The sequence below is a fragment of the Neolamprologus brichardi genome, chromosome 12 (assembly GCF_056152115.1).
Source record: "Neolamprologus brichardi isolate AB-2024 chromosome 12, ASM5615211v1, whole genome shotgun sequence".
NCBI lineage: Eukaryota > Metazoa > Chordata > Actinopteri > Cichliformes > Cichlidae > Neolamprologus > Neolamprologus brichardi.
This window is the reverse complement of record NC_142115.1, coordinates 37,634,230-37,659,597: the sequence shown is the minus strand read 5'-3', so window position 1 is coordinate 37,659,597 and position 25,368 is coordinate 37,634,230. Positions and strand designations below refer to the sequence as shown.

Sequence of the window (25,368 nt, the reverse complement as noted above, 5' to 3'; positions counted from 1 at the left end):
CATTTCATACCTGTGGTAAACAGGAAGCTGTGGGTACATTACTGTAAGAAAGAAACCACTTCTGTTGTGTGGTGAAAAGGTGCACGCTGTGATCACGAGGATGTGAGCCATAGCCACATGTGGGATGGGTGTATGAAGGAAGTAGTCTGGCTTTGATAAGATGCAAATGTGATGTGCACTTATTTTCCTTTGTTTTCAATCATTGTGCTCCCAAAGAGCAATTCAATTAATTTAATTTATGAAGCTCCAATTCACAGCAACAGTCACCCCACGGTGTTTTATACTGTAAGAGAAAACCCAAGAATCAGATGATCACATTTGAGCAAACACTTGGTGACAGTGGGAAGGAAAACCTCACATTTAAGAGGAGGAAACCCCTGGCAGAACCAGGCTGCGAGAGGGGCAGGCATCTGCTGTGACCAGCTGGGGGTGCAATGAACAAGGAAGGAGGGTATAAATCACGGGCCATCGTTCCCCTTTAATTAGAGGAGTTGATAAAAATAAAGTACATGACATGGTTAAATAACATAAGAGAATCTGCAGTCAGTCCTTCAAACACAGGCATATTTCTAAGAATAATGAAAACTGTAAATAAATAACAGTATATAAATAAGACAGAAAAATTATATACAAATATGGAAATAAAATGTATTCAATTATAGAGCAGTTTCTCTGCTTTCTTAGACGAGTTAAAACAACAGGTTTAACTCCGCCTCCTCCTGTTCAAACATCATCACATCACACGATCTGTGCTCCTCTGACACCTCCACATTCCTCCAGCAAACCCCCATCACTCTGACCTCCATCCCCGTCCATGCCACCCTGCATCACAGCCCCAGACACCACCACGCCCCCAGTTAGTCAGACCAGCCAGCACAGCCAGTCAGGTGAGAAGATAGTTGAGAAGCTCAGAACATTGACGCAACACCACAGTTTGTATATTGATCTTTGACTTCTCAAGTTCCTTTAAGATGATTCAGCCTGCTGAGTGTTGGGGATGAAGGTGGAGGCTACATGTTTCTCTTTCTATGCTTCATTTTATAAATTTGCTTTGTTGTCAGTCGTATTCATTTTTTTATGACAACTACATTTCCCTCCACGATTAATAAAGTTTCTCTGTGATGTTGTTTTTTTATTAGGTTTGATGTAGTTGTGTTCTGTAACATACCTGTGGTAAACAGGAAGTTGTAGGTGGAAACATTACGGTAAAAAAGAAACCACTTCTATTATTTGGTGAAAAGTCAGCGGACTGTTCACCACATACGGTGTGTCATCTGTCAACAGGAGGAAGTGAGACGTATCCAGACGTGGGGGTGACAGAAGTACTGTAGCATTGTTTCTGCTTCAGTCTTTGTTGTCTGATATGATGCACTTATATATATCAGTGATTTTGATTTGTTTGCTTTCAATAAATAACAAAAGGAAAACTTTGATTTGCTGATGATCATTCAGAGATTTTCCATCACAAATGTCAGACGAGTTCTTCAGAGGAGGCGGCGATCAGACTGCTGCTGCCCCTGAAACCCAGTGGGTGGATGTGCTGTGCAAAAGCGTTTAATACATCGTGATTTGTGAGGTTTGTCACACTTGGACAAATAAAATATTGGAAAAAGACGACGAGAGTAAAACCAAAGTACACTTTAAAAATAATGATTTTATTTCTTAAAGGAAAACACTCGCGCAATGCTACCTGCTTTAATACGTAAATGTACAAATATATTTTAAAATCAAGTCTCAAGTGTGGATCATTATTGTTTGAAATAAATTATTTCCTCTGATCTTTGTTTTAGTTGATTCTATTTAGAAAAGTGTTGCTTCAGCTTCAGCCTCATTAATGTTCTTCATGATCAATCATTATTTTCATGAGCATTTCTTATTTGTTGTTTTTTAAAACAAAAACTTGTAATGATTACTAACATATACAAACAAAAAAAGATTTTTATTTAGGCAAAAGTACAGAAAACATGATCACCATTACTACCCCCACCGCACGCACACCATGTGATCAGACACACAATCACACAGAAGAAGAAGCACTGCTGTGTCTCAGAGCGTGCAGAGGTGTTCAGCTGTGAAGTCGGATCGAGGCAAACAGGTAACACACACACACACACACACACACACACACACACACACCTGCTGTTAAAAGGAATCAATCACTCAAACTATAACAGATCAGTCAGTTTTTCATCTTCTTTATTCTCATAGAATCTAAATTATTTGCCTTTTTTAGTGTTTCTGCTGCGAAGGTGTGCTGTGACTCTCTCGCTTCCTCCTTTTTGGTTAAACTAAAATATTTTTGGTCATTTCTTCATTTTATTTGCATCAGGTTTTCCACCTCATTTGCATTTTTCCCGACTGGCTGAGAGATGTGGACACACTCAAAAATAACATTTATGTTCAAAACGCTGACTTTGGGTAATTAATCAATGTAAATTTGTTACATAAGAACAATATAAAATGTTAAATCTGGTGAAATGTAGTTGATTGATATACATTCAGTTTATACCAGGATTATTGTCCTTAGTAATATATTTTTATTAAATCAATAAACCTATGATTTTACATATTTCAGCTGCATTTTACTCAGAATTATTGCTTCATGTTTGTGAGGGATAATAATCAGTTTTTGAGTGTACAGATGGTTTTGCAGCTCTGCTTGCAAATGTTTATTAAACCTGAAACTGTCCTTGAACATTTTGTGTATTTTTATGGAATGACTGACTTAATGAGTGGCAACATGAAAACAAGCCAAGAAGTCCACTTTTGAAGTGAATAAAGAATCTCTTTCCAATGAAAAGATCCTTAAATTTACATGTTACATGTATGCTGGTACTATAACCTGATTGATTGATTGATCGATTGATTGGTAATTTATTTCAACATGTGAACAATATACAAGTACATTTAGAAAAGAAAATTATTAATTTACATGTTGAAAGGGAAGAAGTAAACACTTATTTAATCCCACCCCTTTGCCATAAATTATCAGTTAATATTTAGTCAGCTTCCTTACTGATATAATTTGTAATAACAACAGTGAACAGATTTCTGATATACTATATACTATAATATCACATCATGAGTTGTTTTGTTTTTTTTGTTTTTTTTAAATAGAGACATTCACTTAATTTCAATATTTTCCTTTTCTTTATAGTTCGAGAAGATCATATTTTTATAACTCTTTTTGAACAGTTTTATGTTTGGACGTTGTTTTAATTCCATATTCAGACTGTTCCATAGTTTCCACTCCATGAACAGAAACACAAAAGCCTTTTCTTGTGGTACGTACCACATCATTGTTTTGAAGTTACAAAAACCCCTTAAATTATAACGTCCTTCTTCCAAAAAAAACATACTCTGAATATTTCCTGGCAGTTCTTTATTTTTTGCTTTGAATAGAATTTGTGCTGTTTGGAATTTCACTAGATCGTCAATTTTCAATATTTCAGACTGCAAAAATAGTGACATTAACAAGGGTCTTAGTTTGAGTCCAGAAGAGCATTTCAGTGAACTAAAATAATGCTGTCCACTTTTTATTTTTAAGAAAATGCCAATATTGTTTAGTATTAACATGTCTTTAACAAGTGTATGAGTCAGTCCGAGTTTTTATTTTTAGCTCATAAAATCAATTCTTGTGATCATTTTGAGGCTGAGTCATTTCTAAATGGCTCATTGATGGTCTCACTCTGTGTAGGTGTGTTACTAACCTTCTGCAGCCACTTAAAATACAAACATTTATCTTTTAAACCTTGTTTGTCTAAACACAGATCGTCCACGTCAGAGTAACTTTGCTCTTGCTGTCTTGCTGCACTTCCACATTTCTCTTCACTTTCAGTGATTTCGGTTACGTAGTTCTTCAGCTCCACCTCTAAAGTTTGGACAAGGTCATTGTAGTTCATCGTTTTAACAGACTGTGAAACTACTCACATCAAATTTCTTGTTCATGTTCACACAAAGAAAAGCAGAAGAAAAGTTCAGTGATACTCAAAAATGAAACAAATGACAGGAAACCTACAATACACAATGACTGCTTAGAAGCTTAGCATGAATGTTTTCAGTGCTTGTGAAGAAAAACTTTAGTTTGCTAACTCAATCAATTAATCAATATTTTATTTCTATAGCACATTTAAAAAGGACAGTGTGCTTCACACAAGGTAGCAAAACAGAAACAACAAAAGCAACAAAAACGGTTAAAAACAATTAAAACCAGTTACAGTTACACAGCACAACTGCAGACCGGGAGGAAGTCCAAACTAATTTGCTTCAAACGCTAGATGGAACAGGTGAGTTTTTAAGCGTGATTTAAACGATTGAATGGAATCTGACACGCGGACATCGGACATGCCAGTGTAGATTGGCTAGAACAGTAGTGATGTGATCATGCCTTCTGGTGCCAGTTAAGAGGTGTTTTGAACTAATTGCAAACGCTGGAGGAGAGAGAATTGGAGGCCCATGTACGGAGAATTGCAATAGTTTAGTCTCGAAGTAATGAAGGCATGGATGAGCTTTTCAAGGCCTTTATGTGGACTATAGGGCTTTGCTTGGAGATTTTGACGTAGCTGCTAACTGTTTGCGTCATTCTGAACAACAGACCAAAGAAACACATCAAAGTTACAAAATAATAATTAAATAATTGATGCACAACAGCTTACTGTGTTTTTGGCACCTGAGCTGTGCAGACTATTGTTTTTCTGGAGTTCTGGGGACACAGTGTAAAGTATTTAGTATCCACTGCTCATCCAAAGACTTACTGTATGATACTGCATGTGTCTGTATAAGCAAGTTTAGTACAAGAGAGCCTAAAATCATCTTTTCCTCTCTCCAGGTCAGTCAGTCGGTGGTCTTTCAGCAGTGACATTATGGCAGCAGCAGCACCTGGTGAGTCCAGACAGACCTGCAGCCTGCTGAGATCAGATTCATTGTTTTATACTGACAGGAGTGTGAAAATTGGTTGGCACTGTTGGCTTTTGGTAACTTACTGTGATTCTAAGACCATGCAACACACCTGTTCACCTGTTGGAAGAAAAAACCCATCATGATAATAATAATTCTCTGTTTTGTAAACAGATAAACAAATAAGATGAGTTTTTTCCACTTTCTGTTGAATTAGTTTTCTCTTAAAAACAAACATAAAAAACATTTATGTTCAGCACATAAATCAGCTCCAAATGAAACTTTCTGATTTCAAGGTTTCATTTCAATCAAACAGATCATTGACTTACAACTTAGTGTGCCTGATGTGTTAGATGCCTTCAGGCAACTGTTGTTGTGATTTGATGACAAAGAAAAAGTTTCTCTTGGCTTGAACTCTAAATGTGTTCACAGGGTGTCCCAAGAGTCTCTATATACTTTAATAGGTTCCTACAAATTACACAACAAACTGAGTTTATTCATGATTTTAGCATCAACAAAGAAGCTGTTGCAGTTTTACTTGCTAGTTTTGCCATCACTTTCCAACACTGTGAAGATTAGGTGTATACCTCCTCATGAGCAGCTCAACTTTCAGCCGTCTTGGGACTTGAGCCTCTCAGACATTTTGCAGCATCCCTTCCCTGACCTCGCTGCAGGCCAGACTCTGCACACTAAACCACCAGCTTCGACCAGAGAGAAGAGAATCATCACTGAACTTTTCCAGGACGGAGGTTGCAGGAGTGATTCACACATTTACACTCATCATTATAATTTGCTGCTTTAAATTTCTGAATAACCTGAAGCTGGTACAGGCAGAGCTTTATCCTCTCTGAAGCATCCACTGAATCGAGCTGTGATGCTGAGTTAGAGTGCAGCCCTCCGGATGAACCTTCGTTGGCTTTGCATGAACGCCTGCTCCAGGAGGCGTTTCAAGAAACTTGCTATGGATTGCATAAGTTGTGTTATGCATTACACTAATGCACTAATGTGACGTCCATAAAGTTTCTCAAACTCACATTGAACTGCAGTCAGGGACTGAAAAATCTGCCAAGCAGCAGGTTTTTCTGCTTCAGTGTTGGCGAGAAAGGCGAGTGATCGTCTTACAAGAAATAAGTCTAAGCTTTCACACGCTGATGCCCAAGCAACGAAAGAAGGAAGTGAACGGGGACTTTTGGGATGTGTGGTATTTGATTAAGTACACACACACACACACACACACACACACACACACACACACACACACACACACACACACACACACACACAGACAGTGTTTATTTACTTATCATCACTGAACATAAATGATTTTAGGAGGAAATACCATTTAATGAGTTGATTGAATTATGATGATTGATGATTTAATTGTAATCATTTTTCATTTTGTACTGATGTAAGCAGTGGTGAGCTCTGACAGCTTGGGTTAAATATTGATCCGTATGTGTTGAAACTGTCTGTGTAAAGGTGATGCCAGAGCAGTTAACAAACTAAACTTACTTTTGCTAGACTGAAAAATTTTTATATTTTAAAACTTTATTCCCGTAGCATTTGTAGATTCTTGTGTTTTCAGCCTGAAATTGTAAATTGGAGCACACTGATTCATGTTTCTATATTTTTGCAGATGATGATTTTAACAAACCAGAACACAGCAGCTCAGAGTTTGAGGACTGTAAGTCAAACTAACAACATTTCATATCATGAATAAAATAAGAGAAACTGGTGGATTAGAGGAATGAAATGTTATGCCAGGAGCTTTTTTATTTAAAAAGAGAACGAAGCATCTATTAAATCCTGCAGCCTGATTTCCTGCTTATTTATGAGTCCAGTCAAAATCTTGACTGCATTGAATGGGAAATTAAATTGATTAAATAAAGATGTATATTCCTGTTTTCACACTGTTAATATTTTTGAAGAAATTGAGTAAAAATGCTCAGTGACCATGGAAATCACTAGCTGGTAGTGAAGCCGTACGTGTGTCCTTGTGCAGTTGAAATAATCCACAAAAGTTGCTTTGTAGCTGAAAACAAACACACAAATATTAATTTCCACAAACTTGAACTCACATCAATCAGGCAGAATGTCGCTGTACACTGCACGACAAAATTATTTAAACTGTTTGACTCCACAGCTAGTCACAGTCAGTGTTGGGAAGGTTACTTTCAAAATGTATTCCACTACAGATTACAGATTACATGTCCCAAAATGTATTTTGTAACGTATTCTGAATACTTTGGATTACTTTGTAAAAAGCATGATAATGAATGTCCTATTGCTGTGTGATTTATTACTATTACTGAAGGTTACTCTCCATACCAACACCAGCTAGATGTTTAAATCTTAATATAAATGAGTAACAGTAGGTGGACATTAGGTAAGGCTGCACTTTTTGCAGCGATCTCGTATAGAAAACTATTCCGCGCATATATAAAACAGGTCCGCGGCTCTGAACCGTAGTAAAGGGACCTCTGGCTAATACGTCGGGTTCGTGTCGGGCTCGTAGCTGAAAAATAGCTTTACTTTGTTGTCTGGGTCAACTTTGCTAGCGAGAGCAGGGCCGTGCAGAGAGGTTTAAAGGGGCGGGTGCTCAAAGTTAAAAAGGGGCACATCGAACCAGGCTGAATAACAACAACACACATTCATCAAGAATCTAATATGGGAAGGGCAGGGCTGTGCTGATCTGAGACTGTAGACAGTAAAAAGTCCATAGGAGAGATGGTAGCTGATTAAACAAGTGTCACGAGATAATAACAAAATGCAAAGATTGGTGACAGCGCTTGGAACCATAAGGCAACAAAAAACTGTGAGAAATAATTTAGGCTCTGCCTGTGAATCACTCTTTGCTTCTCCTCTTCCTTCCATCCCATCATTTCATATATCACTCTCCACTTGCTGTCTATCTGAGAACAAGGCACAACTTGCTATTGCAATAAACTATCATCTAATTATCCACACCTAACAACTCTTGCACTTAATCTATAATAAAATGATGACAGAAAAATGTTATAGCCCTGCCTTTAGTAGCCTCACACAGCTCCTACTGTTTCCTCCTCATGTCCTTACCAGCCATGTCTGGACAATGTTATATCATGAGTAATATTTTTACAAAATCCATATACATAAAACAAACACACACATGCACGCACACACAGTGACATTTTAGACCTTCTTCAGAATACTGTATACACTATGGGCATCACTGTGCTGATCCAGAATCCTTACATTATTATTTATTACTAGAGCTACAATAATAAAGCAATGAGGAGGGGGAAGTAATAAATATGAAATAATGTCATTATGATGATTCCATTTGTTTCACTAACTACTCTGTGCAGGGGCAAAGCTTATTACATTTTTAAACTGTAGAGATACAATAATTTTACTGCAGTAAAATCCAAATTTTGTCTTATTTAAAATATAAATCTAATATAATCTGCTTCTTAATGTATGTTCTTTAAAATACATGTTTTTTAATATATTATAATTATAATAATGCATAATTATGTGGACATGCATATTAGATCGTTTTTAGTGAAATATAATCCCTCCAGAAAGGCAGGAAAAGCCCGGAAACTTACTTTAAAACTAAATATGTTCCCTAAAACGGTGACAGAGCTACAGACCCATGACAGCCTTACACAGGTAGCCAGCAGCTATGACCAGCACTACTTGTGCAGTTAATAAAAGGACAGGTAATGTTTGTCACGCTGTTGCACACACAGCACGCTCGTTTGTTTCAGTTCGTCAGTTGCCACAAGACAGCTGACCAACGTGTACATAATAAGCTAATACTCCTGTGTGCTATACACTACAGTGTACGCTGTACACCTACTTACTGGTTTTGTCGCATCAGTCTGTGTCTGTGAGTTAACTTGTGTTTCTCCTGCAGCTCCGGACCGCTAAAAATGCGCGTGCTCTTTGTGAGCTCGTTCCCGGCTCGTAACCAGCGCGTTCTGCCGTCAAGGGCGATCATTGGTTAAATGTGATCATGTGACTGATGCAAGCCAGATCCTTTTATTTAGCAAAACTGTGATTAATAGTTAAATATTATTGTTGAGGGGCACAGACAGGACTCCGCACGCACACACACATTAAAAAATAATAATAATAATAATTTTTTTTTTAAAAAGTTGCCTCAAAAAAGGGCACTTTGGGCACCCATCAGGAAAGGGGCGGGTGCTCAAGCCCCTCTAGCTCCCCCCTCTGCACGTGCCTGAGCGAGAGACAGAGAGAGGCGTTGAAAGGCTGCTGCAAGGGGACTGTTTCAGAGGAAAACACGAACACGGTGTACAGTCGAGTCTTAATAGCTTACTTACAGCTGGGCTCGTCAGGCTCTCTTCTTGGCTGCAGTGGTTATTATTATATTTACATGCTTCCAGCTCCCGTTTTTGCTCGATGACAGCTCGTACTTTTCCTTTTTCTCCCTCCCTCGCACTCACCAAAAATATTACCAAAAATAGAGAGGACAGAGCCTTTTGACACAGGAAAATACCGCCGTGTAATCCATTTATTTCAACAAAGTAACTGTATTCAGAATACCACCTTTTTAAACGGTAACTGTAACGGAATACAGTTACTCATATTTTGTATTCAGTTACTCCCCAACACTGGTTACAGCCTCTACAGTGCAGAGGTCCAACTGCCCAGCATGGGCGTTATTACTGTGGACTAAAGCAACAGCAGAAACTAAAAAAGTAGAAAAACACTAATTAACCATGAAAATGATGCTAAAATGTGATTTTAAATTAAAATGAATTTCCCCATTTATTTAAGTGTTTCCTTATCTATAACCATTGGAATCTAAATTATTACCAATATGTACATCTTACAACATGGATAAAATATTAGACATTAACAGGCTAACTTTCGTCTCCTACATGTTTAAACTGTTTTAGACTGAAGAAGAGAATTGTTTCATTTTTTTTACAAAAGGAGAAGAAAATGTAGTTAAAACATCACAGAATATTTTAGTTTCTATAAAAAATCAATGAATAATTTAAAAACGTGTGTTTAAAATAAACTCAGTGTTTCAGTAACTGAACTTATTTTTCAGTGTCTGAGCTGAGGGTCGTTCTGCTGGGGAACAGCTGGTCTAAGAGGAGCTCAGTGGGCAACTTCATACTGGGAGCGACTGTGTTCAGCTCTGAGGATAAAGCAGACCTCTGTCTGAGAGTCAAAAGAGAGCTGAAGGGAAAAGAAATCGATCTCATCAACACTCCAGATCTGCTGTCTGCTAAAATCTCCCCAGAAGATCTGACGAAACAAGTTGAGGACTGTGTGAGACTCTCTGCTCCTGGACCTCATGTGTTTCTGCTGGTCCTCCAGCCTGCAGACTTCACTGAGGATCACAGACAGAGGCTACAAATGGTCCTTGAACTCTTTGGTGATCCATCATTTGATCGTTCACTGGCTCTGATAATGCCCAAAGACAAGAGTTCAAGTTCCATTGAAAAGTATCTGCAGCATCCACAGTTAGGAGAGATTATCAAGAAATGTAGAGAAAAATTGTTGTGGCAGAAGAACCTGGAACAAGAGCAGCTGTTAGCAGCCATTGATACAGTGGTGAAGAAGAGCATGAGGGTGGAAGTTTCCAGTGAGGAAACATCTGTTTCACCCAGTCAAGATGAGGAAGAAAAAGTCTCTGCCAGCTTGGATCCTATTAGGGGTGGTGAGTCTAAAATTGTGTTTTTTATACAGTATAATCTGATGGTCAGGTTTAAGTTCAGGGTTTTCAACAGTGTTTTACAAATCCTGCAATTTGTAAAACTGTCTGAAAACTCCTGACAACTGCTGGCTCACTTCCTTTCTGAAAGAAATCCTGGAGATGACTTTTTTTTTTAAATGATCCAGCTCTTAAATATAATCCCGTCCACATGTAAACGCTAAAAATGAAATGTTAGCCAATCAGAAGTCTAGAAGCCTGGGAGGGAAAGAGTAAACAAGCTTTTGTACCTCACAAAACCTTCAGTACTTCTGAAATGTTTTTGTTTTTCTGAAAGGCAGCTAATTTTGTGTTACTTTGCAAGTGCCATTTTCAAGTGCTTTCCTTATTTCAAATGTTAATAACTAAAGACAGTATTTTGGCTGTTGCGTAGACTCACAAGTTAGGAATGAACAACATGCATAGAGCATACAGAAATGTAATTGAAAAAAAATTACATTTATTCAAAACGGACGTCGGGATTTGGGTTTTGACAACGTCTGTGTTGAATGTAGAAACCACGTCCGAAATTCACTCTGACGCCTCTGTCTTTCTTAATGGAGGGACAGTAACTGTGTGTGTATGTAAGCCTGTGAAAACTGCAGATAGTAAGATTAACAGTGGATAGAGACAGTATTTTGTTTTTTATCCGCCATTGTTGAAATTCATCTCATGTAAACAATAGCGTGGCGCACAGCGTGACGTCAAAAACGGCACACACCTTTGATGTTGCGTGAGTAAATTGAAAATCTCCACCCTGGCAGGAGTTTTTTAAAATCTCAGCTGTCAGTGACCCAGAATGCTGTTTATGTGTAGACGAAAGGCACAAACGCATAGAAAAATCTGTGTTTTCAAAAGTACCCATGTACGCGTGGACGTAGCCTAAGGTACTGTTGGTAAGAAAAGTTCAGTTCAGGTTTGAACGATTCCAGTTTGAAAGAAGGTGGAGATCCTCTTCCAACTGTGGACCATGGCCTTTGATTTGGAGGTGCTGATTCTCATTCTCGCCACTTCACACTTGGCTGTGAACTGTTGCAGTGCGAGCTGGAAGAAACCACCTGATGAGCCAAACTGATGAGAAACACATAATCTGAAAAAATAAGCAGAGATGAATTTCTGATGCCAAAAAAGTGGAAGCCTTCCACCACTGGACTACACCTAGAAATTCTGTCCATAAAAATAATTAACTGGATTGGTGACAAAGGGCAGTCCTGCTGGAGTCCAACACCCACCAGGATCTGATTTGTTGCCAGCAGTGTGGACCCAGCTCTAGCAATGGTTGTAGAAGAATCAAATGGCTTGCTGCAACAGGTGAAACACTCCATACCCCTGAAGAACTTCTCACAGAATACTCTGAGGGACACGGTCAAAGGCGTTCTCCAAGTCCACTAAACGCATGTAGACTGGTTGGGCAAACTTCCATGCACCCTCAGATATCTCTGTGAGGTTAAGAGCTGGTCCAGTGTTCCGTGATTGGGACTACAACCACATTGTTCCTTCTGTATCCGAGTTTTGACTAAAGCATGGACTTTCCTCTCCATCATCCTGGAATAGACTTTCCTGGAGAGGTTGAGGAATGTGATCCCCATATACAGTGGCTTGCAAAAGTATTCGACTCCCTTGAACTTTCCTACATTTTGTCACATTACAGCCACAAACATGAATCAATTTTATTGGAGTTCCACGTGAAAGACCAACACAAAGTGGTGAACACGTGAGAAGTGGAACGAAAATCATACATGATTCCAAACATTTTTTACAAATAAATAACTGAACAGTGGGGTGTGTGTAATTATTCAGCCCCCTTTGGTCTGAGTGCAGTCAGTTGCCCATAGACATTGCCTGATGAGTGCTAATGACTAAATAGAGTGCACCTGTGTGTAATCTAATGTCAGTACAAATACAGCTGCTCTGTGACACCTCAGAGGTTGTCTAAGAGAATATTGGGAGCAACAACACCATGAAGTCCAAAGAACACACCAGACAGGTCAGGGATGAAGTTATTGAGAAACTTAAAGCAGGCTTAGGCTACAAAAAGATTTCCCAAGCCTTGAACATCCCACGGAGCACTGTTCAAGCCATCATTCAGAAATGGAAGGAGTATGGCACAACTGTAAACCTACCAAGACAAGGCCGTCCACCTAAACTCACAGGCCGGACAAGGAGCTGATCAGAAATGCAGCCAAGAGGCCCATGGTGACTCTGGACGAGCTGCAGAGATCTACAGCTCAGGTGGGGGAATCTGTCCATAGGACATCTATTAGTGGTGCACTGCACAAAGTTGGCCTTTATGGAAGAGTGGCAAGAAGAAAGCCATTGTTAACAGAAACCATAAGAAGACCCGTTTGCAGTTTGCCACAAGCCATGTGGGGGACGCAGCAAACATGTGGGAAACACAGCAAACATGTGGGGGACGCAGCAAACATGTGGGGGACACAGCAAACATGTGGGGGACGCAGCAAACATGTGGGAAACACAGCAAACATGTGGGGGACACAGCAAACATGTGGAAGAAGGTGCTCTGGTCAGATGAGACACACTCTCACTCTGAACACACCATCCCCACTGTCAAATATGGTGGTGGCAGCATCATGCTCTGGGGGTGCTTCTCTTCAGCAGGGACAGGGAAGCTGGTCAGAGTTGATGGAGAGATGGATGGAGCCAAATACAGGGCAATCTTGGAAGAAAACCTCTTGGAGTCTGCAAAAGACTTGAGACTGGGGCGGAGGTTCACCTTCCAGCAGGACAACGACCCTAAACATGAAGCCAGGGCAACAATGGGATGGTTTAAAACAAAACATATCCATGTGTTAGAATGGCCCAGTCAAAGTCCAGATCTAAATCCAATCGAGAATCTGTGGAAAGATCTGAAAACTGCTGTTCACAAACGCTGTCCATCTAATCTGACTGAGCTGGAGCTGTTTTGCAAAGAAGAATGGGCAAAGATTTCAGTCTGTAGATGTGCAAAGCTGGTAGAGACAGACCCTAAAAGACTGGCAGCTGTAACTGCAGCAAAAGGTGGTTCTACAAAGTATTGACTCAGGGGGCTGAATAATTACGCACACCCCACTTTTCATTTATTTATTTGTAACAAATGTTTGGAATCATGTATGATTTTCGTTCCACTTCTCACGTGTGCACCACTTTGTGTTGGTCTTTCACCTGGAATTCCAATAAAACTAATTCATGTTTGTGGCTGTAATGTGACAAAATGTGGGAAAGTTCAAGGGGCCGAATACTTTTGCAAGCCACTGTAGTTGGAGCACCCCCTTATGTCCCCCTTGTTGAGGATGAGAACTCCCACCCCGGCTTACCAATCTAAAGGCTCTCAATGAGATCCTGTAGAGGTGTGTGAACCAAGACAGCCCTACAACATCCAGAGCCTTCAGGAACTCGGGGCAAACCTCATTCACCCCAGGGGCTCTGCCACCAACGAGTTGTATAACTGCCTCTGTGTCCTCACCTACGGTGAGGGATGACTTTGTCCCTGTTGTCCCCAGACTCTGGTTTCTGGAGGCAGCAACCTAAGCAGAGAACCTCACACCTTGCTATTTCTAGACAACTCCTCCAGCTTATCCGGTGGAATGACTAAGCATTCCCAGGCCTCATGCACTAGCTCAGGCTCCTTCCCCACCAGAGAGGTGAGAGTCCATGTCCAAGTCACCAGTCTCTGTAGCAGGGATCAGTCTGCCAGTGTCAACGTTCTTAGTACACACATTGCACCCGACCTCTATGGCGTCTTAAGATGGGTGGCCTAAAGGAGGATGGGCCTATGTTCCTTCTTCAGGTTGCACCCGGCCAGGCCCCATGGGCTAAGGCAAGTCACCAGATGCTCTCCCTCAGGTCACCTCCCATGTCCTAGCTCCAAAATGGGGCCCAGGTAACCGGATGCCTGACAGGGTAAACTGTTCGCTTGGTCTGGTAAGGGTCTTATAAGGGTCTTCTAAATGGCTTAGTGTCTGGTCCCTCACTCAGGGCCAACTTGTAATGGGACACACAACCAGGTGGCAAAAGCCCCCCAACAACATAGCCCCTGGGATCCCTGGAACACACAAGCACGAAACAGCGATTCACAGAGGGGCAGATAATATTAAAAGGTGACACTGGTTGTGCGCTGTGAGTAGAGAGTGCATCTGCAGTTTTCTTGTTATCGAGAGTAATCATCAGCTAACTGTTTTAAGAAATAAATGGTGGTGGTGTAAACATTGATATTTAACCAATCAGGTGATCTTATTAATATTTCAAACACTGAAACAGAATGTAGTAAAACTGTGGTGATAAAAATCTGTGTGTCACAATTTTAAAGGTAATTTACAAGTTTTATCTTTTGTCATTTTTTGTTTTTCAGCACATGAACTCAGAATAATGCTGTTTGGAAAAAGTGAGAACAAAAAATCATCCCTGGAAAAGATCATCATTAGAAAGAAAGAGTTCAATATGCCTAAAGTTCTTGGAGGAAAGCAATGTCGCGCTGCCTCTGGAGAGTGGAAAGGGAAACCGTTAACAGTAGTCAAAACCCCCGACATCTTCAGTCTGTCTGTGAAAACTCTGTTAGAAGTGATGAAGAGCTGTGTGAGTCTCTGTCCTCCTGGACCAAACGTTCTGCTGCTGTTAGTGAAACCTTCTGATTTTACTGAAGAGGACAGAAAAACTCTGAATTTGGTCCTGAGCTTGTTTGGTCAAGATGTCTTTCAAAACTCAATGGTCATTATAACACAGAAACAAGAGAAAGGCAACAACTCAGTGGAAAAACTCATTGAAGACTGCAACCAAAGGCAGAACTGGTTTGACAAAAATTGTTCTGCTACAGATTATTCAGAGTTGATGGAAGAAATGAATGAGATAGTGAGTGAAAACTGGGGGAAATATCTAATGTTAAAAGAGGAGGCTAAACCCAATCTGAAGTCCAGTCTGAACCTGGTTCTGTGTGGGAGGAGAGGAGCAGGGAAGACGTCAGCAGCCAAGGCCATTTTAGGTCAGACTGAGCTTCATTCAGCCTCCAACTCATCAGAGTGTGTTAAACATCAGGGAGAGGTGTGTGGACGTCGGGTTTCCCTGGTGGAGCTTCCTGCCTTGTATGGAAAACCTCAGGAGGCAGTGATGGAGGAATCACTCAGGTGTATCTCCCTCTGTGATCCTGAGGGTGTCCATGCCTTCATCCTGGTCCTACCTGTGGCTCCCCTCACTGATGAAGACAAGGGAGAGTTAGAGACCATCCAGAACACATTCAGCTCTCGAGTCAATGACTTCACCATGATTCTGTTCACTGTGGACTCAGATCCTACAGATCCAGCTGCTGGTAACTTTCTAAAGGATAATGAAGACATCCAGGAGCTCTGTGAGAGCTGTGGAGGAAGATCCGTTGTTCTCAACATCAAGGACAAACAGCAGATCCCAGAACTGTTTGAGATTGTGGATAAAATTAGTCAGCCTACAGGACAACTGTGCTGTTATACAACTACAACATTTTTACACGCACAAATGGAGAAAGTCTTAAAACTTGTCACTGGTAAGTAGTTTCGATTTTATATTTTCCAATTACCCAGAGTTTGAATCCAGTATACAAGTGTTAACTCTGATTGTTTTCATGTTTTAGGTGGTGAAGTTGGAGAACAGGACTCAGACTGTCTCAGGATTGTGCTGATTGGGAAGACTGGCTGTGGAAAGAGCTCTACAGGAAACACCATTCTAGGAAGAGACGAGTTTAAAGCTGCATCAAGTCAAATATCAGTTACACAACAATGTCAGAAAGTACACGGTGAGGTGGACGGTCATCCCGTTCTTGTGGTCGACACTCCTGGTCTGTTTGACACAAGTTTGTCACCTGAAGAAGTTCATGAGGAGCTGGTGAAATGTGTCAGTCTTTTGGCTCCAGGACCACATGTCTTCCTGGTGGTGATTCATATTGGCAGATTCACAGCAGAGGAGAAGGAGACACTGGAACTCATTAAGAAATTCTTTGGGAAGGATTCTGAAAAGTTCACCATTGTTCTTTTAACAGGAGGAGATGATCTGGAGCATCAGGGAGAGTCTATTGATGATTACATCAAGAAGAAATGTCACAGTTCCTTTAAGAAGCTGATCTCTGACTGTGGAGGAAGATACCATGTGTTCAATAACCGTGACAAACAAAACCACACACAAGTCAGTGATCTGATAGCAAAGATTGACACCATGATGAAGGACAATGGAAGACGCTGCTTCACCAACAAGATGCTGCAAGAGTCTGAAGCTGCGATAAAGAAGGAGATGCAGAAGATTTTAAAGGAGAAGGAAGAAGAGATGCAGAAAGAAAAGGAAGAAATTGAAAGAAGATATAAAAAAGAAATGGAGGCCATGGAGAAAAGAATCGATGAAGAGAGAGAAAAGGAGAGGATACAGAGAGAAAAAGAACTCGAAAAAATGAGAAATAAAATTAGAGAAGAAGAAGAGAAGAGGAAGCAGGAACAGGAAATCAGGGAAAAGGAGAAAAGGGAAAAGGAAGCTGAAGAAGAAAGACGCCGACAAGAATTTGAAACAGAACTTGAAACGCTGGACAAACAAATTCAGTCAGAAAAAGAGGCAAAAGAAAATGTGGACAGAAAACTGGAAGAAGCCAGAGAAGAGATGAGAAGAAAACAAGAGGAGTGGGAGAAAGAACAGAAGGAATGGTGGGACAAACAACGACAAGAAGAAGAGAAAAGACGAGAGGAAGAGAAAGAAAAAATGGAAAAACTACAGGACGATTATAATGAAAAGCTGGAATGTGAAAAAATCAATAAAGAAGAGGATCAAAGAAGAAGAGAAGAGGAAATAAAAGGATTGGAGGAAATTCATAAGAAAACTCTGGATGATCTAAAGAAGAAACATGAAGAGGAAGCCAGAAAGAAAGCTGAAGAGTTCAACCAAGCCCAGAAGAAACACGTGGACGAACTAGAAAAACAGAGGGAAGAACATGAGAAGGAAATGTATGACTTAGTGAGACGTGTGACCAAAAAGACTGAAAACTTGAAAAAGATGAAGAATTTAATGCAAACACATGAAAAAGAAATGAGATCTGTGACAAATGAAGAGGAGATTGAAAACCTCCAGGAAAAACATGAAGAACAACTACATGACTTAATGCAAGAAATCTTGAATGAAGAGATCAAGGACGCGTCAACCTGCAGCATTTTATAAAGAGAAATCTACTTTTACAGCTGTTCTTTAACTGCTAGAGGAGAGAAACATTAAAAATGTGCAGACTTGTTGTTCTGCATGTTTTACACCTGCTTGTTCATCACGACCACAGAAAAATCTGCTGATTGGATATCATCTCAAATAGTTCAGTTCAGTTTTATTTATATATAGCACCAAATCACCACAACAGTTGCCTCAAGGGGCAATAACCAATAATAATCATTTTGATTTACACGTTAACCTGCACTATTTAAGTAAAATTACTCATTTAAATGATTTTCTTTGGTTTGGTAAAAATCACCATTTGACCAAAATGTTTTTTTTCTTTTTTAATATTAGATTGCTCTTAAAAGGAATCTTGATGTTATGTGTTATTTCATATATTGTTCTGTTGTGAATATTTGTGGTTTGATTATGATTGTTTTGTGTTTTTTTTGCATAAATGCGTGATTAGTAATAAACACAAGATGAATAAATAAACAAGTGAAAGAAAACTTAATTATTATTTTTCTTTCACTTATGATAAATAAATCATGTTTTAAATTTTGTTATGATTTAACCTATTCTCTCCAAATATCATTTATTCATTATTTAAACATATCTGCATATCATTTACACCAGTCAGACAAAATGCCTTTAATGTTTTGATTTTTTATTTGTTCTAATGAATATCTATGAATGTGATTTTTTAAAATTTATAATTAATGACATAATTAATAATAATCTAACATAATTATTATTGTAAACAGTTTTTCTCTGTAATCAGCTCTGATCGTTGTTAAATGATGAAGTCAAACATCTTCATTCATCTCTGAATTTATGTGTTTTTAAATTACTGAACTTACCAAATTACATTTACTGCTCCACCTATGCTGACATATTTGATTTGTTTTTGTCTATGAGTAAAAATATGTATAACCTGTATTATGGTAATTAGTAATTGTAATGTGCACAACAAAGTCCTGATAAAGAAACTATTGCTAATAAAAACAAAGGTTGGAATTTTAAGCAAAGTTTTAACTTGTTTCTTGAGTCATACTGTGGCAGGATCAGTCGATTTATGTTTTTGGTCCCTTTTCATTCTCAGCATCATTGCAGGTAAATGCAGGATCCCTGAGCTGTCAAAAAACATTTGGTATTTTTCTTAATCTGATTTAAGTCTCAGCCACTCAAAAACTTTTTTTAAAGAGAACTTGCTGGTGAGTTTTGGATCATTGTCCCGCTGCATTACCCAAGTGCTCTTTAGCTGCAGAGCAGGAAGTGATGGTCGAAGCTCCTTCAGGTTTTTCTGGTGGAGACATTCAGCAGCAGCCCAGCCCATCACACTACCATCACCATGTCTGACTGTTGTTGTGATCTTTTTATGAACTGCTGTTAGTTTGATCCAGATGTAACGAGAATCAAAGTTCAGCTTTTTTCTCGTCAGCCCACAGAAAGTTTTCCCAGACGTCTCAGGGATCATCCAGATGTTTTTTGGCAAATGAGCAATGAAAGGAGACACAAATCCTTTTAAAGAGCAACACCTGAGTGTGAGAGCTGGACTCAAAAATATCCCATTAGTTACTTTCTTACATACTTTTAATCAGCTTTAATTAAAAGTGGCTCTTGGTGGCGCTGTCACTTGGTGTTTGCTCGCTCTGTGGTAGAGTATCACTTCCTGTTCCTGCTTAAACACAGTGATATTTCTCAGTAGCTTATCTGCTTAGCAATTTAATTAAAAACTTTTAAATAGATTATTTTTTCATAGTATAATCTTCACGTGCTTCATCCGAAACACACTTCCCATGTACTCACTACCTAACTTATAGCCAAGGTATTCACTCACTGTCTCTGTACTGTTTTGCTAGCTTAGCTTAGCTCGCAGCCGACTTGTTAGCACCATGGCTACTTCACCTGTCCCTCCTGCACTTTCCTGCTCATTGTGTCAGATGTTTAGTTACTCCTCGGCCTCCTTTAGCAGTAATGATATCTGCAACAAATGTAGCATATTTGCAGCTCTGGAGGCCAAGATTACTGAATTGGAGACTCGGCTTCGCACCCTTCATTCACCCGTAGCTAGCCAGGCCCCTGTAGCTGGTGCAGCCGAAGATAGCGTAGGCCCCGCTAGCTGTTCCCCGGCAGACCCCAAGCAGCTGGGGAAAGAGGGCGGCTGGGTGACGGTGAGGAGGAAGCATAGTCCTAAACAGAAGCCCCAGGTACACCACCAACCTGTTCATGTGTCTAACCGTTTTCCCCACTCGGCAACACACCCGCCGGGGGTCAAACTCTGGTAATTGGTGATTCTGTTCTCAGACATGTGAAGCTAGAGACACCGGCAACCATAGTCAATTCAAGGGGCCAGAGCAGGCGACATTGAAGGAAATTTAATACTGCTGGCTAAGGGTAAACGTAAATTCAGTAAAATCACAATTCACGTCGGCAGTAATGACACCTGGTTACGCCAATCAGAGGTCACTAAAATCAATATTGAATCGATGTGTAACTTTGCCAAAACAATGTCATACTCTGTAGTTTTCTCTGGTCCCCTCCCCAATCAGACCAGGAGTGACATGTTTAGCCACATGTTCTCCTTAAATTGCTGGCTGTCTGAGTGGTGTCCCAGAAACGATGTGGGCTTCATAGATAATTGGCAAACCTTCTGGAGGAAACATACTTAGAAAACAGGAAATACTTTGTATCAATAGGTAACTTCACATCTGAGCAGACAAGTATCACATGTGGAGTTCCCCAAGGTTCCATCTTGGGACCCCTTCTGTTTAACCATTACATGCTCCCACTGGCACAGATTATAAAGAACAACAAAATAAACTATCACAGCTATGCAGATGACACACAAGTATATATCACAATGTCACCAGGAGACCGAGGCCCTGTACAGGCTCTTGGTAAATGCATTGAGGAAATTAATGGCTGGTTGTGCCACAATTTTCTCCAGCCAAACAAAAACAAAACTGAGGTAATAGTCTTTGGAGCCAAAGAAAAACAATTACAGGTCACCAGAGAACTTCAGTCTATAATCTCTACACCTAAAAACCACAAACCGAGAGAAAATTGGGTGTAGTGATGGATGCAGACCTAAACTTAGAAAAACACATTAAGACAATAACAAAATCAGCTTACTATCACCTCAAGAAAATTTCAAGGATAAAAGATCTGATGTCTCAACAGGACCTGGAAAAACTAGTGACTGTAACAGCATCTTTACAGGTCTACCTAAAAAATCAGTCAGACAACTACAGCTCATTCAGAGCTCTGCTGCTCAAGTCCTCACTAAGACCAAAAACGTGGACCACATCAGTCCAGCTCTGAGGTCTTTACACTGGCTGCCTGTCCGTCAGAGGATAGACTTTAAAGTTCTGATGCTGGTCTATAAAGCTCTGAATGGTTTAGGACCAAAATACATCAGTGACCTCCTGACCCAGTATGAACCTTCCAGATCTCTCAGGTCATCTGGATCCAGTCTTTTATCAGTTCCCAGAGTCAGAACCAGACACGGAGAAGCTGCATTCAGCTTTTATGCTCCTTATATCTGGAACAAACTCCCAGAAAGCCTCAGATCAGCTGAAACACTCAGTTTATTTAAAACCAGGTTGAAGACTCACTTATTCTCAGCTGCATTTGAATAAAACACCAAATCCACTTTTAAGCCACTTTTAACACTTTTAAGCTTAAATTTCAAAACGTACATTTTAACTATTGATTTTATCTACTGTTCTGACTTTATCTACTGTTTTTAATCAATTTTAAATTATGCTTTTTATTTGTTTTTGTTTTTTAATGTCTCTGTAAAGCACTTTGAATCACCTTGTTGTTGAATAGTGCTATATAAATAAACTTGCCTTGCCTCTTGTTAGGAGAGACGGCATCCATCCCACTTTGGATGGAGCAGCTCTCATTTCTAGAAATATGGACAAATTTATTAAACCCCCCAAAATATGACTATCCAGAGTTGGGACCAGGAAGCAGAGTCGCCTCTCTGCAGCTTCTCTCCTCCTGCTACCCCCCCCAAAAACCCATCTCCATAGAGACTGTGTCAGCTCCCAAACAGACAAAAAACAAACTAAAAACCAGCAACAAACAACTTAAACATAAACAATCACAAAGAAAGAACAATACAGTATCCACATCTGAACCAAAGAGTAAAACAGTGAAATGTGGATTATTAAATATTAGGTCTCTCTCCTCCAAGTCTCTGTTAGTACATGACTTAATAATTGATCAACAAATCGATTTACTCTGCCTGACAGAAACATGGTTGCAGCAGGATGATTATGTTCGTTTAAATGAATCAACACCCCCGGGTCATTCTAACTACCAGAAACCTCAAAGCACAGGCCAAGGGGGAGGTGTGGCAGCAATTTCTCACACCAGTCTATTAATCAACCAAAGACCCAGACAGACTTTTAATTCATGTGAAAGCCTGATGCTTAGCCTCGTCTACCCGAGCTGTAAAACTCAGAAACCAGTCTTACTTGTTATCATCTATCATCCACCTGGGCCATACACAGAGTTTCTGTCTGATTTCTCAGACTTTATATCTGATTTAGTTCTGAGCTCAGATAAAATTATTATCAGAATCAGAATCGTGTTTATTGGCCAAGTATATGTGCAGGCACATACAGGGAATTTGGTTCCGGTAGATGGTGGCTCTCAAGCACATCAATGTAAATCACACACACACACACACACACACACACACACACACACACACACACACACACACACACACACACGTGTCTATATACACACATTACACATACATACACATACATACACAAAGCTGTGTAAACCAACTATTAATAACTAATCTAAACTTATATACATAAAATACAGAAATGAAATGAGGTGGAATGAATACCACAGAATGTACATAAGGTGCAGTTGCAGTCTGGCAGTGGGAGCAGTGTGACAGGTCAACTGTTAAGAAGGGAGATGGCGAGGGGAAAGAAACTGTTCCTATGTCGGGTGGTCCTGGTCTGTGGGCTTCTGTACCGTCTGCCAGAGGGCAGCAGATCAAAAAGTCTGTGTCCAGGGTGTGAGGGGTCTATGATGATTTTCCCTGCCCGTTTCCTGGTTCTTGAGAAGTACAGGTCCTGGATGGAGGGCAGGGGGGGCGCCGATGATCCTTTCTGCTGCCCGTACAGTCCGCTGCAGTCTGCTCCTGTCCTGTTTAGTGGCTGCAACATACCAGACTGTGATGGAGGAGCACAGGACAGACTCAATGACCGCAGTGTAGAACTGGATCAGCAGCTCCTGTGGAAGACTGTACTTCCCCAGTTGTCTCAGGAAGTACATCCTCTGCTGGGTCTTTTTGAGGATGGAGTTGATGTTGGTCTCCCACTTCAGGTCCTGGGAGATGGTGGTACCCAGGAACTTGAAGATCTTCACAGTCGACACAGGGCTGTCTGATATGGTGAGGGGGAGCAGAGTTGAGGGATGTCTCCTGAAGTCCACTGTCATCTCTACAGTTTTAAGAGTGTTCAGCTCCAGATTGTGCTGACTGCACCAGCCGCTCAACTTCCTGCCGGTATGCAGACTCATCACCATCCTGAATGAGGCCAATGACAGTGGTGTCATCTGCAAACTTTAGGAGTTTAACAGCCGAGTTCTTGGAGGTGCAGTCGTTAGTGTAGAGGGAGAACAGTAGTGGTGAGAGGACACATCCTTGAGGGGCACCAATACTGAGGGACCGAGTTTCAGGGGTGATCTCCCCCAGCCTCACTTGTTGCTTTCTGTCTGTCAGGAAGCTGATGATCCACTGACAGGTAGCTGGTGACACGCTGAGCTGGGAGAGTTTGGAGGAGAGAAGTTCAGGCACAATGGTGTTAAAAGCCAAACTAAAGTCCACAAACAGGACCCTGGCATAAGTTCCTGGGCGGTCGAGGTGTTGCAGGATGTAATGCAGCCCCATGTTTACTGCATCATCCACTGACCTGTTTGCTCGGTAGGCAAACTGCAGAGGGTCCAGCTGGTGGCCTGTAATGTCTTTCAGATGGGCTAACACCAGTCGTTCGAAGGATTTCATGACCACAGACGTCAAGGCGACAGGTCTGTAGTCATTCAGTCCTGTGATGGTGGGTTTCTTGGGAACAGGGATGATGGTGGAGCGTTTGAAGCAGGAGGGAACTTCACACAGCGAAGGAATCTGTTGAAGATGCGAGTAAAGATGGGAGCCAGCTGTTCAGCACAGGTTTTGAGGCAGGAGGGTGAGACGCCGTCTGGTCCGGGGGCTTTCCTGGGCTTCTGTTTCTGGAACAGTCGGCTCACATCCTCAGTGTGTATTCTGAGTTTCAGGGAGGAGGAAAGGGGGGTGAGAGGTGTGGTGGAGGTCGTTGAGTCTGGATTGGAGAGGGTGGTGGAGGTCGTTGGGTCTGGATTGGGGAGGGTGGGGGTGGTCGTTGAGACCTGATTGGGGAGGGTGAGGGTGAAGGGGGGAGAGGTGGAAGGTGTGTTGGGGGTCAATGTCTGAAGCAATGTCCCTGGGGAGGAGAGGGTGGGGCGTGGGAGTCTGTCCGTCTCAAACCTGCAGTAGAAAGTGTTTAACTCGTTGGCCGGGTCTTATTATTGTGGGTGATTTTAACATCCATGTAGATGCTAAAAATGACAGCCTCAACATGGCATTTAATCTGTTATTAGACTCAGTTGGCTTCTCTCAAAATGTAAAAGAACCCACCCACCACTTTAATCACACTCTAAATCTTGTGTTAACATATGGCATAGAAACTGAAAATTTAACAGTGTTTCCTGAAAACCCTCTCCTGTCTGATCATTTCCTGTGACATTTCTGTTCTAGGTGTAGTTTGAAAAAGAAAACACCACTTACCTGCTGTTCCTCATATCTTAAATAACTCTGTAATCAACTTCTAACTAGCATTCAAAGGTGTCCACATATTTTTCTGCATCACTGATTTACAAACAAAAAGAATTTAAACATTGAATAAATAAATAAATAAAATTGAATTGAATTAATAAAAATATAAAAATCTTTTTTTTATTTGTGCGTCATTGCTCATATATTAGTTAAATAGTAGTTAATTAATCTGTATCATCTAACGTGCATTTGCTTCACAAGCATCTATAGAATTATTTAAATGAGCAAAAAACTCCAAAACAATCTGAACTAAATGTCGATGCAGATTCAGTTCCTGCTGATGCTGATTTTGTGATGCTGCAGATTTTCAGTATGTCAGAGAATGCAATATAATCACAACAGTTATATTTTCCTAATCATTACTAGTTTAATGCAGGCAAATGGGTGACTGCAGATTTTCCTCATCGAACTCACACATAAGCTTCATTTAAATCTTCCAGCATTATGTTAAAGAATCATTTCAAGGATTCAAAGATTCAATGAGCTTTATTGTCATTCGCATCACATGTTAACATGAGGTGGAACGAAATTATATTTGGAGGTTTAAACAGCTTGAAATGACAAAATGACTCTTTGTGTGAGCGATGACTTGAGGATGTTTTATGGTGCTTTCTGTTGTTGCTCAAACTTTGTAGAAACATCGTTTAGTTTGAGATGAATAAAAAACAAAAATGCAGGGTTAGGGTTATGCAAAGTAAAGATGATCTGACTGATCGCTCTGAATATGAAT

General features: G+C 40.4%; 2 protein-coding genes across 2 annotated transcripts; both read left to right on the top strand.

The window, feature by feature from the left end:
- The first annotated feature begins 814 nt into the window (after positions 1 to 814).
- Positions 815 to 14,367, top strand: LOC102793137 (uncharacterized). Its single transcript, XM_087849647.1, has 4 exons — positions 815 to 887; positions 9,962 to 10,576; positions 13,955 to 14,077; positions 14,168 to 14,367. Exons 1-4 carry the CDS (start codon positions 815 to 817, stop codon positions 14,365 to 14,367), a joined length of 1,011 nt encoding a protein of 336 aa, XP_087705773.1.
- Positions 14,368 to 14,944: 577 nt separating this feature from the next.
- LOC102776169 (GTPase IMAP family member 8-like) lies at positions 14,945 to 17,927 on the top strand. The gene is made up of 2 exons (XM_087849549.1): positions 14,945 to 16,118; positions 16,206 to 17,927. The coding sequence occupies exons 1-2, from the start codon at positions 14,975 to 14,977 to the stop codon at positions 17,765 to 17,767; spliced, it is 2,706 nt and encodes a 901-aa protein (XP_087705675.1). The 5' UTR covers positions 14,945 to 14,974; the 3' UTR covers positions 17,768 to 17,927.
- The last annotated feature ends 7,441 nt before the right edge of the window (positions 17,928 to 25,368 follow it).

Excerpts from the sequence above, each read along its gene's own strand:
- LOC102793137 (XM_087849647.1), top strand. The coding sequence starts at position 815 with ATGCCACCCTGCATCACAGCCCCAGACACCACCACGCCCCCAGTTAGT. Across the intron at positions 888-9,961 it reads CAGCCAGCACAGCCAGTCAG|TGTCTGAGCTGAGGGTCGTT; the intron begins GTGAGAAGATAG and ends CTTATTTTTCAG. Across the intron at positions 14,078-14,167 it reads CCTCTGTGTCCTCACCTACG|ACAACTCCTCCAGCTTATCC; the intron begins GTGAGGGATGAC and ends TGCTATTTCTAG.
- LOC102776169 (XM_087849549.1), top strand. The coding sequence starts at position 14,975 with ATGCTGTTTGGAAAAAGTGAGAACAAAAAATCATCCCTGGAAAAGATC. Across the intron at positions 16,119-16,205 it reads AGTCTTAAAACTTGTCACTG|GTGGTGAAGTTGGAGAACAG; the intron begins GTAAGTAGTTTC and ends TTCATGTTTTAG.